Here is a 19,003-nt window from a genome sequence, read left to right on the forward strand (position 1 = left end):
AAAAGTACTGAAAGTAAAAATGAAAACTGAAATGAAGTGTGAAATGTGAAATGTGAAAATGTAGAATAGGCTATCAATGACAATCTGGGTGTCGTGCTAGAATGCCTCTGATCCTTTGCTGGAGTCTCCGTCGATGTAGTGTGCTCCTGTGTCTTGGTCGTGGTCATCTCGATCTCCCGAGCTCAATCGCCCTGTCAATGAGGGTGCCTCTGGTATGAATGCGGGTACAACCTTGTGCTGGTGGTTGGTCTCTTGGCTCCCTCGATCCAAAGAAGTCTGTGATCTGTCTCTGCGACTGTCGTACTCCATGTCTCCCCAACAGACTGTCTCTATGTCGGTGTAGCTCAAGTAGATATAAGCCAAGGCATCTCTGGTCCTGATACCTCATGACTCTATCTAGGGGTCCAAAACCCTCCCTGAATAAGCAATGGAAGCACCCTCGTATCTCATAATACACAGTGCAGTGGCATATGTAGTGTAGCTCTGTCTCTGGCTCTCTACCGCATAGTTGACATATCCTAGACTCTGGTGGTATCCCTCTGAATCTACCCGTCTCAATCTCCAGCTGGTGTGAGGATGTGCGAATCTGACCAATAGCACATCGCAGACCATGAGATAAATGAGTGTCCATGTAGTTTTGACGAGTTACAAACCCATCCCTTGAAAGTTGGAGAAGGTGCTCTTTGTAGAAAGCCATCTTCGTGCCCAACTCATGTATCGGCTCTACCCATGTCCTCCTGGTGTCCAACTGTATAAGATCCTGACGAATGAGTCTAGTGATCTCCGTCCGTGTGACTGGTATGCAGGGTGCATCCAGGGAATATTGAAAGGGAGGCAATCTATCCATGCTGAGACCATGCCTCTGAAACCATGAGGTCATATGTGCATACCAACATGATGCATCTCCTTGCATCGCTAACTGTCTAGAGGACTCAAGAGCCAGTCTAGTATATCTACCTCTATGTGTATCCCATAGATTGTGCATAAAGGACACTGATCTGGTAAGAGCCTCAATCTCTATAGGAGGGGCGGCTACCTCCGCTCGAATAATCGCATGTGGTACAGAGGCCTTGGCTCTAATCATCCGGGATATCATAAATACCAAGGGTCTCTCCATGTTCCTCCAACTGTCATGATTCACAGATGGTCCCCAAACTTGGACCCCATAAAGCATAGCTGAAGCAACCAAAGTATCAAAGAGCCATAGTTTTGTTCGTGGTTCTTGAAACTGAACCTGCGAACACATCCTCTCTAGCCCTCCTAATGCCGCATAGGCTTTGAATAGTCTAGTCTCCGCTGCTCTCCTTAGGGTAAACCTCGGTCCCATGAATACCACCCCCAAATATGTATATTCATTTGTGTACTCCACAGTGTCCTGGTCATATACGAGTGTAGGCGCCGATCTCTTGACCCACTATGGTGTGGTGTTGAACACCATAACCTTGGTTTTACCAAGGTTCACAAACAGTCCACTATCCTCTGCAAAGTTGTGCAATGCATCCAAATGTCTTTGCATGCCCTCTGGCGACTCTGACAATAACACAATATCATCAGCATATAATAATAAAGGGATCCATGTCCCTGCTAGCTGAGCGCCTCTGTCACCCTCTTTGTCGATGTAGTCAGAGACCTCATCTACATACATACCAAAAAGTGTAGGGGACAAAGGACACCCCTGTTTCACTCCAATAGTGGAATGAACAATGTCAGAAAACCCCTCAGGAGTGCGTACTTGGCCAATCACTGAGCCGTATAAAGCCATGATCCCCCATATGATCTCTGTGGGTACTCCCAACTTCAGGAGCCTGTGCATCAATCTGGCCCTCGGCACTGTGTCAAATGCCTTGCGGAAGTCCACAAAGCAACAATACATCCGTCTCCCATGTGCCCGACCCTCCTCAATAATGGCTCTGAGTGTAAGAATATGGTCCAATGTGGAGAAACCCCTCCTGAATCCAGCGTGTCCTGCTGCTCGTATGCCCTCATTTTCTGCCCATTTACTCAGTTGCTGTTCAAGAATGGATGCATACAACCGTGCCAATGTGTGCCCTATCATAATAGTACGGTAGTTCCCTGGTACCGTGGGGTCCTCTGCCTTAAAAAGAGGTACAATAGTAGATAATCTCCAGGACTCGGGTAGTCCCTCAGACATGACACGGTTAAACAACCTTGCAAGAACCTCTGACAGTAAATCTCTAGCATGTATCAAGTGCTCTGCCACCAAACCATCATGATCATATGCTCTCCTAGTCCTCATCCTGTGAATGGCGTTCTTCACCATCTCAATGGTAAAGAAGGTACTAGTGGCTGGACATGGCTCTAGAGGGTCTGGTAATGGTGGTTGCCTAGGTATTGTATATAATGATGTTGCATATTGACCCCAAATCTTGGGAGAGGTAATCACTGGAGGTGGTGAGTGCTCATGGAAGAGACGCCAAGCCTCACCTGAATCTCGGCTCAAAAAGAGCTGATACAAATCACGTTCCATCTGGGCTAAAAAGGCCCGCTTCTTCCGTCGCACTAAACGCCGAAGGGCAATCCTAGACTGTCTATATGTAATGACTCCAAGTATAAGCTCGCTTTGAATCTTAACTCTCATCTCTCTGCACTCCTCATCATACCAACTATTCTGAGGCATGTTCCCAGAATGTCTTCTCTGATCTGGTTGAGTGTGTGGGTATGCCTTTGCTGCTGCCCCATGCAAGATCTCCGTCAATAAAGTGGTGATCTCCTCCACTGTATATACAGGCTCGGCTGCCCCCATCCGTCTATAAATCTCTTCCACATAAACTGAATCCGTCTTTGGTGTAAAAGTATACCGTGTGTGTGCAATCCTCCGTGGTGTCTGAGAGACACTGTACTGGAAAGAGACTGAAAAATTTAGGAGAGCATGGTCCACTGCTACTCCAACAGGCCTAGGGCCCACACTGAGATCTTGAATGGAGAGAGAGAGAGAGAGAGAGAGAGAGAGAGAGAGAGAGAGAGAGAGAGAGACCTCGTATGATTTGGGGAAAACTCAATCAGTGAGTTTTTGGGCTTTCCCACTTTTATTATAAGTGACTTTAAAAAAATGTGTGTGAACCTGGACAAAGTATAAAAATATACAATAGAGGTCATTTAGGGCCTTTAACCCAACATCTATCTCTATGTGGGCTCAATGCATGAACTATACATTGTGGGGTGAAACACGCATGCAGAGAGAGAGAGAGAGAGAGAGAGAGAGAGAGAGAGAGAGAGAGAGAGAGAGAGAGAGAGAGAGAGAGGGGGGTCAAAGCTGGAAATAGCATTTCTTATCTGTAGTATTTACACCCTTTTATTTAATATATCTTACTGAAGCATTTTCCGTGATGTTTTTTTTGAAAGTATTGCTACCAAGGTGCTTCAGTGCCTTTATTGGACTAATTTTCACATGCTCAAGTTTTTGCAACCTTGTGCTGTTATTGATGTTAAAAAGCTTTTCTAGCGCTATGGTGATTATTTAGTGTTGAAGCATCTGGTTGAGATGCAAAAACATGAAAAACTTTAATATGAAGTTGTCTCATAGGAGGGTGCAGTTGTCTACCTACTGCTATTCTGTATCCACCTCTTGGGGCTGATGATATGGTGAGGATGTCCAAGTGCGTAAGTTGATAACATGCATGATTGTCCCTGAATCAATTAGGTATATCAAACTGTTAAAAGTGACCCCCTTTTTGGAGGTGAATTTGGGCATTTATTTAGGTATCCAAACATTCTAAATCTTTTGTAATTACACTTTCTGCAGGTGGTAGCAAAAGACTTATCTGAACCTCTTAGATCGCATAAGGACGTGGACAAGGGTGCGGCTTCATACTATTATCAAGCTATAAATTTTTATGAGACTCTATCAAAGCAATTAGTCACCCAGGGCCATGTCCTGGACCTCTTTGCTTGTTCTCTGGATCAAGTAAGTGTTTACCGAGCAGCTTGATGAGTTGTGAGTCAATTTTCTTGTTTTGTCCATCATGGTCAAGTGTCCTTGAGTGAAACGAGAGATGCAATGACGCAAATTTCATTAGTGGGAGAGAATGCCTTTCGAAAAGATCATGAAAAAGAGCCTTTAAAGAGGAGGGAGTCCTACTTGGTGGGGACGTTTATACGTTGCAGCAATCAGAAGGATTGTCATTCCTTTATAAGTTCTTGATCACACAAGTGCATGCATGGGAATATTTTTTAGGTATTTGGACTGTTGCTTCGTACTCTCAGGTTCTGCTCTTTTGTGAATTAAGAACAAGGGAAAGGTGTAAATTTCAATTGTTTAGCTACAATCCTGCTCTTTGCAATGCTCAAAATGGTAGGGGTGCACGATGGCTACAGTATTATACATTATCATGATTGGAGGGCAGTTCTTTTTCCGGGATTGAATTCTGAGCAGTCAAATTGCTGGAGTTGCACTCGTTTCAGCTTTTCTATGCTCTTAGTTTATGTCCTATATGCCTTGCAGATAATGCAAAGGTGTCTCTATTCTGGTTGACCATGGGACTTTCTGGGAACAGGTTGGAGTCGCTGAAATCAAAGTTGCCATAGAGAGAACAGGTGGAATAATTGTACTGGCGGAAAGCTTTGGCCATCCAGTTTTCAAAGAATCCATTACTCGTGTCTTTGAAGCTGGAGAATGTGGCCTGGGCCTCTCTTTTAAGTATGTGCAATGCTCCTTTCAGCAATGCTTGCTCGCTTCATCGCATCAGAAATTCAAGCATGTTTCTGTTGCCTGGCTTGCCAATCTTTTAGTTGTTATCCATCTACAGTACTGCTGCTAATTGATAATTCACTTCTCGCTGGCAGTGGCATTTTTGAAGTGAATTGCTCCAGTGATTTAAAGGTTCAGGGAATCATTGGACCATGTGCCTCTCTAAACAAGGTGTATACCTTTGGTCACACTAGCTTGATATCCAGCTGTATCTCCAATTCTAATCGTTTTTGTTCGTTTGTTTGCAGAAAGGCTTATGTAGCTCGGATACTGTTATAGGGCAAGGTAACACAACAGCATGGAAGTTGAGTGGATTAGACAAGAGCACTACTTTGTCCCTCTTTTTTGAAGTTGTTACCAGAGAATTACCTGATGCTGTTTTTCCAACGATTCAACAATTTTACTTCCAATTTGTAACTTAGTAAGCATTTGTGCTTTAGTATTTGTTTGAAGGATGCCCTTGAGGAGTTCAAGAATTTCTGATTAGTATTAATTGTGTTCATCTGTTCGAAGCTATCAGCATGAAGGCGAAAACATGAGAATGCGCTCCTCAACTATAACTCGACGGTGGGTCCCTGATGTGCAAAATATAGAGGTGTAAGAGATTTGACCGATAGAATCTTGACATGCAGCAAAGATGCAATCTAGCTCCTTAGAAGTGATAGAAGGCTGTACTGTTTGACTGATCGTTACAGGAACTTATTTCGGGATTTGATCAAGAAACGTCGGCAGTAATTATGGCACGCTTAGTGTCTCTTAAGATGGAGACAGAGGTACTGACATCCTTTGAATCTGAAACTTTCATTGAGCAGTAAATTATGAACCAAAGCTTATTCGTAGCTGTCACTTTCTATTATACGATGGGTCAGAGAGTTTATTAAATTTTATAATACGCCGTTCTCAAGGATTATAGACAAACATGTTATCTATTATGGCCTCTTTTTCTCTCATGGTAGTACTTTTTACATGGCATAGTCAAAGCTTAGAAAGGAGACATAAAAGGAGCATAGTCTAGATATATGTAAAGAAGATTGTAACTCGAGCTCTATCTAATAAAAAACACGCAATGGGGTAAGTCCAATAATCTTAGATTTACCCCATCAAGGTCAAGATTCATAATTTTAGCTTGAAATTATTTAGTTGTCCTTGGAAAGTTCTTTAGTCTGTTGTTTTGGGGCAATTCTCCTGTTTTGCTCTTAGGAATTTTTATTCTCAGTTTTAATAAGTTAATTGTCTATCAATGTGTTTTTGCCGTCGTGTTGTGCGGGGGACTGGATTACCAAGGCTAGAGCTTGCTCACACGTACATGCATAGTTTATTTTCACATAATTCAACTTGTCTGCCTAAAAATCAAGATGAAGCAATGTAGGTGCATCATATTGACAATTTATTTAGAAGTTCTTTGGTCTGTTGTTTTGGGGCAGTTCTCCTGTTTTGCTCTTAGGATTCTTTCCTTATTTAGAAAGGTTTTTTTCTGGGTTTTACAAATGCAATTGTCTATCAATGTGTTTTTGCTGTTGTGTCGTGTGGGTGGACTGGATTACCAATGCCAAAGCTTGCTCACACGTACATGCATTTTTTGCTGGAAAAAATATGAAAAACAACAGATTACTACGAGCACACATGGTAAAGAAGTTAGAACAAAAGATGTACCTACATTGCTTTATCTTGATTTTTAGGCATACATTTTGAATTACGTGTCTTTTATGTCATTTTTTTCTTATGTGAAGATATTCTTATTTGTGTGCTTTTTTCTTGGGTCTCCCATTTTGCAAGGTCAGCTAGTTATGTATCAATGGTGTACATGTATCCAATTATGTGCCGGTTATCAAGTCATCTGAAGAACCACTGGTCTTTCATTCTGAATGCAGGAAGGCTTTGATGCAACACGGTGGTTGGATAGAGCATTAATAAGTTTATGTACCCGGTTTGGTAATTATAGAAAAAATGACCCATCCTCTTACAGCTTGGCCACCAACCTGTCTATCTTCCCACAATTTATGTTTAACCTTCGGCGCTCACAGTTTGTTCAGGTCAATTTTAAACCCTTCTCAAAATTTCCAGAGGTTTTACAAACTTCTAATGTTGAATCTAGTTTGGAGCAGGTATTCAACAATAGTCCAGATGAGACGGCGTATTATCGTATGATGTTGAACAGAGAAAGTATCTCGAATTCAGTCGTGATGATACAGCCGTCCCTCATATCCTATTCTTTCAGCTCACCTCCGGAACCTGCTTTACTTGATGTTGCCGCCATTGCTGCGGATCGTATTCTTCTTCTTGACACTTTTTTCACCATAGTGATTTTTCATGGCATGACGATAGTTCAATGGAGAAATGAGGGCTATCAGAATCAGCCAGAACATCAGGTCAAGTTTTTGTGTTAGTTGCTGTTCCCTTTGTTGGCACTTTTCAAGGTAGGGACCATGTTGTGCTTTTTTGTGCCCATGTTCATAGGGTGTACTCCAATTAAAAAGTGTGTGAAGCCTTTGTGGAGGGCATGCAAAGAGCTACTATCTTTAGGAATAGAAAGTATGTAATGATTTTTTGCTTGGCAGGCCTTTTTTTTGCGCTTTGTTTTTTTAAAAAATATAATTTACGAAGTGCACACTTCTTAGTCCGCATTGTGGATGACTACTTGCGCGCTTCCAGGTATGAACAACAGAAAAAGAATGTGGTACTGTCGATGTGGGCGATTGCATGCAAGCCTTGGGGGGAGGGGAGAGAGATATGAAACAATATATTAACATTTTCAAAAGGCCAAAATGACCTATGAGACCAATCCGTTACAAACGATACCATGTCAGGGTACAAAAAAGAGATGCTTAAATGAATCTAGAAGTGCTACTAGCTGGAACTGTGTGGGGTATGTGTGATCATTGATACAATGGGTGCTCAATACAAGAGGGTGACATATATAATGCATTTCCGTCTCTGGCTTTGTATGGCATAGGCAGCATATCCTGCTGGCTGTTGGTATCCCTCAATGAGTCTACCAGTCTCAATCTCAAGCTGGAGTGAAGATGTCCATATCTGACCAATGGCACACCGTAATCCATGAGATAGATGTGTCTCCATATAGCTTCGTTGAATCACAAACCCATCCCCTGTGAGAGTTGGAGAAGATGCTGTGTATAGAAAGCCATCTTCGTGCCCAACTCCTGTGTTGGCTCTATCCATGTCCTCCTGGTGTCCATTTGTGTCAGGTCCTGACGGATGAGTCTAGTAATCTCTACCCGTGTAAGAGACAATGATGGTGCATCAAGGGAGTACTAGAAGGGAGGTAAGCTGTCCATGCTGAAGCCATGAATCTGGAACCATGATGACATGTGTGCATACCAGCATGATGTGTCCCCCTGTAAAGCTAACTCTCAAGGGCCAATCTGGCATACTTGTCTCTGGTAGTATCCCATAAGCTTTGCATAAAGGAGACTGATCTGGTAAGCGCCTCTCTTGCCATGGGGGGAGGTTGCTAACTCCGCTCTAATGATCTCATGTGGCACGGAGGCCTTGGCTCTAATGAGAGAGAGAGAGAGAGAAAATGAAATGAAATGAAATGATATATTAACGTCTCCAAAAGGCCAAAATGACCTATGAGACCATCAGATACAAAGTGGTGAATCTAATACAATGTCTGAAGTACAAGTACAAAAAGTATTGAAAGTAAAAATGAAAACTGAAATGAAGTGTGAAATGTGAAATGTAGAATAGGCCCTCAATGACAATCTGGGTGTCGTGCTAGAATGCCTCTGATCCTCTGCTGGAGTCTCCGTCGATGTAGTGTGCTCCTGTGTCTCGGTCGTGGTCATCTCGATCTCCCGAGCTCAATCGCCCTATCAATGAGGGTGCCTCTGGTATGAATGCGGGTACAACCCTGTGCTGGTGGTTGGTCTCTTGGCTCCCTCGATCCAAAGAAATCTGTGATCTGTCTCTACGACTGTCGTACTCCATGTCTCCCCAACAGACTGTCTCTATTTCGGTGTAGCTCAAGTAGATATAAGCCAAGGCATCTCTGGTCCTGATACCTCATGACTCTATCTAGGGGTCCAAAACCCTCCTTGAATAAGCAATGGAAGCGCCCTTGTATCTCATAATACACAGTGCAGTGGCATATGTAGTGTAGCTCTGTCTCTGGCTCTCTGCCGCATAGTTGACATATCCTAGACTCTGGCGGTATCCCTCTGAATCTACCCGTCTCAATCTCCAGCTGGTGTGAGGATGTGCGAATCTGACCAATAGCACATCGCAGACCATGAGATAAATGAGTGTCCATGTAGTTCGGACGAGTCACAAACCCATCCCCTGAAAGTTGGAGAAGGTGCTCTTTGTAGAAAGCCATCTTCGTGCCCAACTCCTGTATCGGCTCTACCCATGTCCTCCTAGTGTCCAACTGTATAAGATCTTGACGAATGAGTCTAGTGATCTCCGTCCGTGTGACTGGCAGGGAGGGTGCATCCAGGGAATACTGAAAGGGAGGCAATTTATCCATGCTGAGACCATGCCTCTGAAACCATGAGGTCATCTTTGCATACCAACATGATGCATCTCCCTGCATCGCTAACTGTCTAGAGGACTCAAGAGCTAGTCTAGTATATCTACCTCTATGTGTATCCCATAGACTGTGCATAAAGGACACTGATCTGGTAAGAGCCTCAATCTCTATAGGAGGGGCGGCTACCTCCGCTTGAATAATCGCATGTGGTACAGAGGCCTTGGCTCTAGTCATCCGAGATATCATAAATACCAAGGGTCTCTCCATGTTCCTCCAACTGTCATGATTCACAGATGGTCCCCAAACTTGGACCCCATAAAGCATAGCTGAAGCAACCAAAGTATCAAAGAGCCATAGTTTTGTTCGTGGTTCTTGAAACTGAACCTGCGAACACATCCTCTCTAGCCCTCCTAATGCCGCATAGGCTCTGGATAGTCTAGTCTCTGCTGCTCTCCTCAGGGTAAACCTCGGTCCCGTGAATACCACCCCCAGATATGTATATTCATCTGTGTACTCCATAGTGTCCTGGTCATATACGAGTGTAGGTGCCGATCTCTTGACCCACTGTGGTGTGGTGTTAAACACCATAACCTTGGTTTTACCAAGGTTCACAGACAGTCCACTATCCTCTGCAAAGTTGTGCAATGCATCCAAATGTCTTTGCATGCCCTCTGGCGATTCTGACATTAACACAATATCATCAGCATATAATAATAAAGGGATCCATGTCCCTGCCAGCTGAGCGCCTCTGTCACCCTCTCTGTCAATGTAGTCAGAGACCTCATCTACATACATACCAAAAAGTGTAGGGGACAAAGGACACCCCTGTTTCACTCCAATAGTGGAATGAACAATGTCAGAAATCCCCTCAGGAGTGCGTACCTGGCCAGTCACTGAGCCGTATAAAGCCATGATCCCCCATATGATCTCTGTGGGTACTCCCAACTTCAGTAGCCCGTGCATCAATCTGGCCCTCGGCACTGTGTCAAATGCCTTGCGGAAGTCCACAAAGCAACAATACATCGTCTCCCATGTGCCCGACCCTCCTCAATAATGGCTCTGAGTGTAAGAATATGGTCCAAAGTGGAGAAACCCCTCCTGAATCCAGCCTGCCCTGCTGCTCGTATGCCCTCATTTTCTGCCCATTTACTCAGTTGCTGTTCAAGAATGGATGCATACAGCCGTCCCAATGTGTGCCCTATCATAATAGTACGGTAGTTCCCTGGTACCGTGGGGTCCCCTGCCTTGAAAAGAGAGAGAGAGAGAGAGAGAGAGAGAGAGAGAGAGAGGATTCTGGAGGCACGGCCGAGGGCTTTCACAGCTCCTTGGCTTTTGGGAGCTACTACAGGAGGTTTCTACGGAGGATGCTTTATATTAGTCAGATAAACTTCACTGGACTTTGTGGTTTTGGCTACATCCCCCAAGGTGGACAGAGCTTTGGGCAGATCCGTGTAGACTTGGTCACTATCCAGATAGCTCCACTTCACCACTTGATTAGAGTATCTTTATCATGAGATGTATCCTGTGGTTTGTTATGGGAATTTTCCCCATGATGTCATCGTTCCTTCGTTAGGGTTTTTCCCATATTTCTTGTATATGGACCTATGGTCGACTTTTATGTAATGCAAAGGGTCAAAGCCCCACTTTCTCGCAGAGAGAGAGAGAGAGAGAGAGAGAGAGAGAGAGAGAGAAACATTACAAGGCAATGCCTGTCTTCTGTAGACGACCTTGTTTGACATGTGCAAGGTTTTCTGAAGTTCTTGGTGTTATATGGAATACAAACCAGGTTTTTGCGCAGCTACTTCAGGCTCCTCAGAATGATGCGGTTGCTTTGATGAAAGAGCGGTTTCCAGTGTCGCGCTTGGTAGTTTGCGATCAGCACAGCTCACAAGTACTTATGGCTATGACTCTTATATTTCATGTGTCATGTTTTGTTTGCCGATTCTTCAAGGCTAGAAGAGACCATGCGGCTTTTGTTGTCAAAGTATATCGCCGATTGTATTGTGGATGTGCAGGCAAGGTTTCTGCTGGCAAAGCTAAATCCTTCAGTAACGCATAAATCGGATTATGGAGTGGTTCATGGAGGGGACATCATTTTTACAGACGATGTGAGTTTTGAAGTCTTCATGGAGCACCTTCAGAAATTGGCTGCACAGTCTTAAGCAACATCATCAACAATTGATGCCTTGTGAAGTTATTTCGATACTTTTTTTTTGCCTACGCGAAGCACAAATGCTGCTCAAAACTTTTTGGACATTCGATTTTCACAATTAGTTTCATAAAGCCAAGCATACATTGTGTCAGTGACGTTCATTACACTCCTGTAAAAAATTGTTGTGAGCAATAATATCCCCAACAAGGCTTGTATATGGCTAATCTTCCTTGTCTTACATAGGTGCTTGTTGGTAGGTGCACTGTGATATAGCATGAACACAAAAACCATTTTTTCTCACCTATTAAGGTTAAGGTGGACTAATGTTATGCCTATTATTGTATGTGGGTATGCCTATTGTATGTGGGGATAAACTGGTGAATTTTCTGGAAAGGGCCATGTCTGTACAAGCATGTGCTCTCGTGCACGCACGCACAATTTTATGTGGTTAAAAGATGTGAACTGACTTAGAGAAGAAGGTCAATACACGGCAGTATAACTTGTTTAAGCAGTTGGCATTCACAATGAAGAAAAGAACAATGGAAAAACCTACCAAAATAGAGAGAATCTTGTTTTTGGCCTAATGATTGCTGATTGGTAGTTTGTATAAGAAGAGGTCTTGAGTTCTGGATTTGTTGGCTAGATCTTTGAGGTCTCTTGGGATTGTTTCCGACATCAAAGTGACGTCCCCATCCCCCCCCCCCCCCCCCCCCCCCCCCAAAAAAAAAAAGAAAAGAAACAAAACAATAAAATAAAAAACATTTTTTGGGTTTGTTCCAACTGCATTTAAGATCTCTCTCTCTCTCTCTCTCTCTCTCTCTCTCTCTCTCTCTCTCTCTCTCTCTCCCCCCCCCCCCAATCTGCGCGCGCGAGCATAAATTTAGAGCCCAAAGACAATTTATCCAATAAAATAGCCATATAGAGCTGTTTTTGTCCTTCACTAGAAGCCAAAACTTCAAAGTGAGGTGGGTGAGTGTACCAGGTATACGGATAGGATTAGGTGGAAGGGATATCTATATGATTGTGAATACATTCATAATACATCTTTGGAGAGATGCAAACCCCCGCTAGTATAAGGTGGATGAGCCAATGAGGAGTCATGCATCAATGACAAGAGTGTGGTACCTTGTTCTAGTAAACGTGCAAAATTCTTGGAAGGTGATTGGTTAAGTGGCCAACCTTTTGGACCTTATTTTGGAACAAAGGTGCAAAGTTGAAATACTAACTTGGATAAGTTTTTTATACCAATATTGGTCTTGTGAAAAGCCCCTTGAAAGGACTAATTCAAAAATGTCTTCAAATATGAGATTTGCAAATTTGCATAGAAAAGCTTGGATATTAACTTGTCTCAGATGGGAGGTTGACACACCTTGAAGTGAGATTGTGACAATAGCCCTTTGGCTTTGAAGACGTCCCTATGTATGCTTTACTATATTGGTCACCCTAAACCATACTCTAGAAAGTCATAGTCCTTAACATCAGTTCTGTAGTTGGACACTCAAGCACTATAAGAGACAAAATCTATACTCTTAAATTCATGGAGTCCTTAACATTAGTTCTATACTTGGACACTCGAGCACTATAAGAGGCAAAATCTAGAACCGTTAACATTGTCAGGATTAACAAATGAAAATGGAGAGAGGTTTTCTAGTTACTTTTGTCCCTATCACTATTGAAAAATTAGCTTAGGACTACTCTAGTAACTAGAGTACGTGTTTTTTTAATTTTAATTTTAATTTTTTTTGTATTATAGGTATTTTTTTTATGTGTTCTTATAGTTTTAATTTATTGTAATAAAATTTTATACAATTTTTTAATATGTACTTGTAGTACAATTGGATGATCATGGCCCTCCGAAACGATTTCGAACGTGATCGATGGCTCAAGGAAAAACTCCCTTTTTCTTGCGCCAGTGCAAACAGGCAATCCCTCGCTTGAGATACATTGCTTTGGAGCATGTGGAGAACGAAGAGCTTTGGCATGTTAAAAAAAGCTCGAGTAGATTAGAGCGAAGCTCTCTCTCTCTCTCTCTCTCTCTCTCTCTCTCTCTCTCTCCCCCGTCTCCCTTGCTTGAGGATGCCCCCATTGGTTTGTGTTTAGTGGTGGTGCTCTAGTACGCAAGACTGAAAGACAACGAGAAGAGCTATTGTGCGAAGGCATGGTGTGTGGTGACCCTCCTATTATCCCTACTTCGACAGCTCCTCTACACACGTCTCAGGGACACTTTGAGCTTGATGATGAGTATATGTTTGACATGGTTGATGAGCTATTGGCTCATGAAGGCAACATATGCGAGGAGGATTGTAGACCGTGTACTCAATGGACAGCAACAACGGAAGGCAGGTTGAAGTTGAGTGTCCGAATACCTCTTCACAATGGTGCATAGTACTCAGTGTTCCGAGTATCGTTAAAAGTCTTCGACTTGCAAGCAAAATTTGGTTGGAACAATGCAAGTATGACGCATTCTTTAAGTAAGTTCTATATATGGTCTTTTATACATAGCACCCTCTTCTTGGCTTCCCCTTTTATTTGTATTGATACTCTTTTTGGTTGTAATTTGATGTGCAAAATGTTTCCTAAAGATCACCACACGCCTTCAGATTATCGACGACCGAGATCTTATGTCACTGCACTTGGTAAGGAGTATGAGCGCATCCACACGTGCGCAACGATTGTATACTATACCGCATTGTGCATGGTCATGCTATCTTCTGTCCAGTGTGCGGGGAAGTACGCTACAAGATTGGAGTGAGCGGGACACACCTATCCTGCAAGGTATTGATGTATTTTTAACTTATCCTTCGCATTTAACATATGTTTAAAAGCAGGTCTACGGTGGAGCTTCTCACATGGGACGACAATCACTGCTCAAATGATGGAATGATGCGTGTGTTGATTCACCTGCATGGAGGCACATAGAGACTCGATGGCCAGAGGTTCGGTTAGAGCCTCGACACTTGATGCTTGGGCTGGCAAGCGACGATGTCAATTTCTTCGGCACCAAGTCCATATCATGGAGTACTTAACCTGTGGTGATCAACAACTATAATCTTCCACCATGGGAGATAACCAAGAAGGGGGATATGCTTCTTTCTTTGCTTGTGCCAAGGAAGTACAAGGTAGCGAATATTGATTTCTACCTTGAGCACCTCATCTACGAGTTGGAGGAGTCATGGAAGGACATTCCCATTGTCAATGTTTCACTTTCAAAGGAGAGGAGAGAGGCCATTGTGAGGGAAATCCTTATGTGGACTATGTACAACTATCATAGGCTTGGAGAGATTTCTGGTATGTTATGTTCATTCTTATCTCTTTTTATCATTTGGAGTTTGAAGCTTTTCTCTAACGCTATGATAAGAGTGCAAACTTGTCCACATTGGGTCACAATGTATGTCCTACTTGTGGGCCATCATTGATGAAGGAGAGGCTAGATACCTTGCACAAGGTAATTAATCCAAACAACCACCATTTTTGCTCCAAAGTCATAGCAAATACAAAACTCCAACAAATGGGAAGACGCCACTAAAGCGCACGATGATAGATTGAGTAACTATTTGGAAAGAGCACTACAATAGATCTCCAAATCCCGACTAGTCCACCAAAAGTTATCATTTTGAAGACTTCCATATTGGAAGGATTTAAAAATACACCATGTCTTGAATCTCCTGCACATATTGAAGAGAATGCAGCTCACACCCTGTGGGATCACATTACGGGCAAAAAAAACTCTTTGGGGGCAAGGGAGGATTTGAGAGCCTTGAAACGTCTCCCCACCTTCGCCCCTCCATGTTGAGTCCCCAATGGAAAGATTGTGCTTCCTAAAGTCCCATGGATGCTAACCAAAGATGAGCTAGATCAAGTGAAAGGTTCCATTGCATCTATTCGCACACCAACGAGATACATGAGGTAAAGAGAGAGGAGCTAAAAGAAAGGTGAAGGCGTTCAATTGTATGGGTTGAAGTCCCATGATTGGTATAAGATGTTATAAATAATTCTTTAAAAAAAATAATTATTTTTCTCATTTTGTTTGGATATTGATTTGTATGTATGACTCTCTCATATTTTGTTTTACTCTTTTGACATTGTAGTTCATTTTGCCGGTGAGTATGTGCATATGTCGGGACAAGAAAGTGAGGGAAGCTATTTTTAAACTCGGAGAGTTAGTAAGGGACATCTCATCTCCACTCAACTAAACTTTCCTATGTATATAATATCCTCAACAACCACTTAATGTACTCTTGTGTGTTATCTTGTAGATTTGTGAGCTCCAAAAAAATTGAAAGAGATACCATCACCGCTACTCAAACACTTGTCGTACAAACCATGTGTGCCATTGATGATGATTTTCTCAATCTATTTTTCTTAGCCAAATCCACCTCCTGGTTCACATGGTTGAGGAGATCGCTATATGTGTAGTAGTGCATGCACAATAAATGTTCTTTCTAAAGAGGTTCTTAAAGACTCTCAAAGATTTTGTGCAACTACGATCCCAACCAGAGGCATACATGGACGAAGGATGGATCGTAGGTATTTGTTTACATTTTAGAGTATTTGTGGTCAGAAGAGGAGGATGCAAGGATGACTTTACACTTGCCAAGTAGGAAGGAAAAATTATTTAACATCGATATGGATCTATCCCGAGTGATCAATAACTTTTGCATTCTCAATGAAAATGTTATGACCAAGTGGGTGGACTTGTGGACAATGGCAAAGGCAAGGTGTTTGTAGGAGACGAAAGCATGGAAGCAAACGCATGGAGGCATGATGACATCCCTTGCCTCAACACCTTGCATGTTTTTCAGATCTCATTAGTGGTGTTGAGTGGCTTTATGAGAGAATGACCAAAGCAAAAGCACGCGGAGAAGACACCATCGATAAATAATGAGAGTATGCACGAGGTTGCGTGCCAAAAGTAGAGTACCCATATACTTAAAACATATTGTATAGTTTTTTCTTGATTTTATCTTTGTAATTGATAAAATAAAATTTTCAATTTTATAGTGCCTTTCCTTTAACTCTATATGGTAAAAGGATCGACACTTTCGTACAAGCCACATTGACGAGTGTTGAACGACCATGGATTGAGGTGTCATGGGTAACTTTGACACAAATGGTGATGAAGCCAGGTACTCTGGGACTATTGAAACGATACTAAAGGTCAATTTTAGAATCTTTCATACCTTCATGTTCGTGTGCAATTGGTTTGCAAATGTGTTTAGACGGCATGAGAATGGTCTTTACATGGTGGTCTCTAGTGTGCATCAAACGGGGAGGTATGACAATTTAGTTTTGCCACACAATTGTGGCAAGTAAGTGATTACCTTCTTTACCCTTATTTGCTTTTAACATTGATTATACCAATTTTACTCATTTTAAACTTCTCTTCTATAGGTCATCTATATCCCATCAATCCACCAACCAAAAATTTGGTTCGTAGTTTTGTAACACCTCGGGGGAGAATCATTCTTGCTTCTAATGAAGTAGAGACTATCTTCGACTCTCTCCTACCTACTACTTTGGATGAGGGGGAGACAGAGGAGAGAGAGATCGATGATTCAAGTCCCACGGTTGCCAATCTTAGCGAGGATGATTGCCATGATGATGATGATGAGATGGAGGATGACGACTTTGAAGAAGATGAAGTCAACACATCCACAAACGACAATTCAATTTCTCTTTTTATTGATGTAGGACTCATGGGTTTATAATTGGATGACACTTAAAAAAAAAAAAAGCAAAACTCACAATTGTGAGTGAATTATATTTATCAACCCAAATAATTACAAGGTCTTGTCATGCTCGTGTTGAGCCATGGCGTCATCCAGGGACCATAATTACATCGGCTATCAGGGCAGCCATCCCACCCAACTCGCCCCCTTATCCTTGATACATAGGGTCCCTTATCATGTTCTTCTGAGATCTTTTAATTACCGATAGCCAAGATTTTCCCCCGTCCTAGGCATGCCCTCTGCTATCAACAAGGCACAAGTAGTCCTAGACCAATCCTCCGAGTGTTGCTTGCATCCGAGCGTCCATATTAGCACTTTTCTCTCTTGTATAATTTCTGTGAAGCTTGCCACCTCAAGACCTCCTTCAAACACATGACAGTTCCTTGTCTGCCATACATTATGTAAGAAGGCGTACCTGACGATTTGAGTGCTGATGAGGATGGCAGGACCACCTGAATTGTTCCATCCAAGGAAAAGATCAGTCTTGTAAAAACCAATTTTCCATGTTCTTTGGACCCACTTACATATTTTCCATGCGAGGCCTTTGATAGTTGGGCAATCCATGAAGAGGTGAGCCAGATCTTCACTAGCCAACCTACATCCCAAGCATCGATTTGACCCAATCTCTCTTTCCTGAATCTTCACGCCCGTCGGTAGAGCACCCCAAATTACCTTCCACAAAAATACCTTCATGTGCTGCGAAACCTTTGGCTTCCAGATGTTCTCCATTACTTGCATGCACCTTTCCTCTGGCCATTGTTTGTTCCATATCTTGTTAAGAGGGCTAGACCAATTCTTCTTATGCATCGTTGTCTGGTAAATGTCTTTAGGATGGGGTTTCCAGAAGAGATTGCTTTCGGGCCATTTCCAGGCATTCCAGTCAAACTTCGAATCACAGATAGACATCACTATATTGTCAAGCTCTTTCCTGACTATGTGGACCAGCAAGACCTTCAAGCTATTCAATTGGTACTGGGTAATTAGAAGGTCAATGGTTTTCCAACTCTTGTCCCAGAAGTGCCCGAGTCGATTCAGACCCTTATTATTCAGCTTCCTGGCTGTCTCTATCCAATAGGGAATTTGTGGCGGATCTACAACTTTGGAAAGCCAGGGGGACCAATGCAAAATGGAGTTCTTGAAGTATCTGGTTTTTTCCTCCCACTTTAAGACTCCTGCTGTTCTATTGCATTTTCTTACCAATTCTCCTGTGCTGTCCCTCAGTCTTAGGGTAGTCCACGTTGGGGCTAACAGCTTGTCATGAACCTCCACCCCTCTCCACTTTCCCCCTTTCGAGCCAAGTTTAGCTGCTTCTATCATATCTTTGATCATGACAACCCAAACTTGATCCCGTTTAGCCAAGGAAACAACAAATTTGGCGCAACAAGCTTTTGCATGGTCCACAGGGTCGAGAATTTCGGGGCCTCCTTCATTCACCGGCTGAGCAATTGATTCCCAACGGGCCCATTGCCATGGCTTGGAGGTTTCGTGTTGTTTTTCCATAAAAACATTTTCATTGGTTTTAAGAACTCTTTCCAGTGACACTTAGCCATCTTGAGAATTGGGCTAGTGAAGGCAATATAAGAAATCATAAAGGCATTTATCACTTTTATCCGACTTGGAAATGGGAGAAGAGCATACTCCCACCTACTCATTTTTGTTTTGATTTTTTCAAGCACCCACTCAAATCTTTGCTTGTGAGTTACGTCCACCGCCAAGGGGGCTCTCAGATGTCTGAAGATATACCCTTTTGTGACAATCTCCCCCGACCAGTCAGAAGGCTCAAATGAGTCATTTTCCGATTGGGAGATCAGCCTTGACTTCTCTATATTACACTGGACCCCGAAGCTACTGAGAATATTTGTACAATCACTTCTTATAGAGATCTTCTAGAAGATGATTCATAAACATTTTGTATATTTTAA

General features: G+C 42.6%; 1 protein-coding gene across 1 annotated transcript in view; it reads left to right on the forward strand.

The window, feature by feature from the left end:
- Window positions 1–11,576, forward strand: part of LOC147430824 (protein transport protein SEC23 F-like) — a 31,195-nt gene extending 19,619 nt beyond the window's left edge. Inside the window, exons 3-12 of the mRNA XM_086493374.1 lie at window positions 3,764–3,925; window positions 4,515–4,657; window positions 4,804–4,879; window positions 4,957–5,129; window positions 5,222–5,303; window positions 5,404–5,481; window positions 6,580–6,741; window positions 6,814–7,077; window positions 10,987–11,091; window positions 11,216–11,576. Coding sequence (XP_086349500.1) covers window positions 3,764–3,925; window positions 4,515–4,657; window positions 4,804–4,879; window positions 4,957–5,129; window positions 5,222–5,303; window positions 5,404–5,481; window positions 6,580–6,741; window positions 6,814–7,077; window positions 10,987–11,091; window positions 11,216–11,362 — 1,392 coding nt within the window. The 3' untranslated portion in view covers window positions 11,363–11,576. The remainder of the gene's footprint in view (window positions 1–3,763; window positions 3,926–4,514; window positions 4,658–4,803; window positions 4,880–4,956; window positions 5,130–5,221; window positions 5,304–5,403; window positions 5,482–6,579; window positions 6,742–6,813; window positions 7,078–10,986; window positions 11,092–11,215) is intronic.
- Window positions 11,577–19,003: the final 7,427 nt, after the last annotated feature.

Source organism: Adiantum capillus-veneris, chromosome 21 (assembly GCF_014529385.1).
Source record: "Adiantum capillus-veneris isolate H3 chromosome 21, ASM1452938v2, whole genome shotgun sequence".
Classification (NCBI taxonomy): Eukaryota; Viridiplantae; Streptophyta; class Polypodiopsida; order Polypodiales; family Pteridaceae; genus Adiantum; species Adiantum capillus-veneris.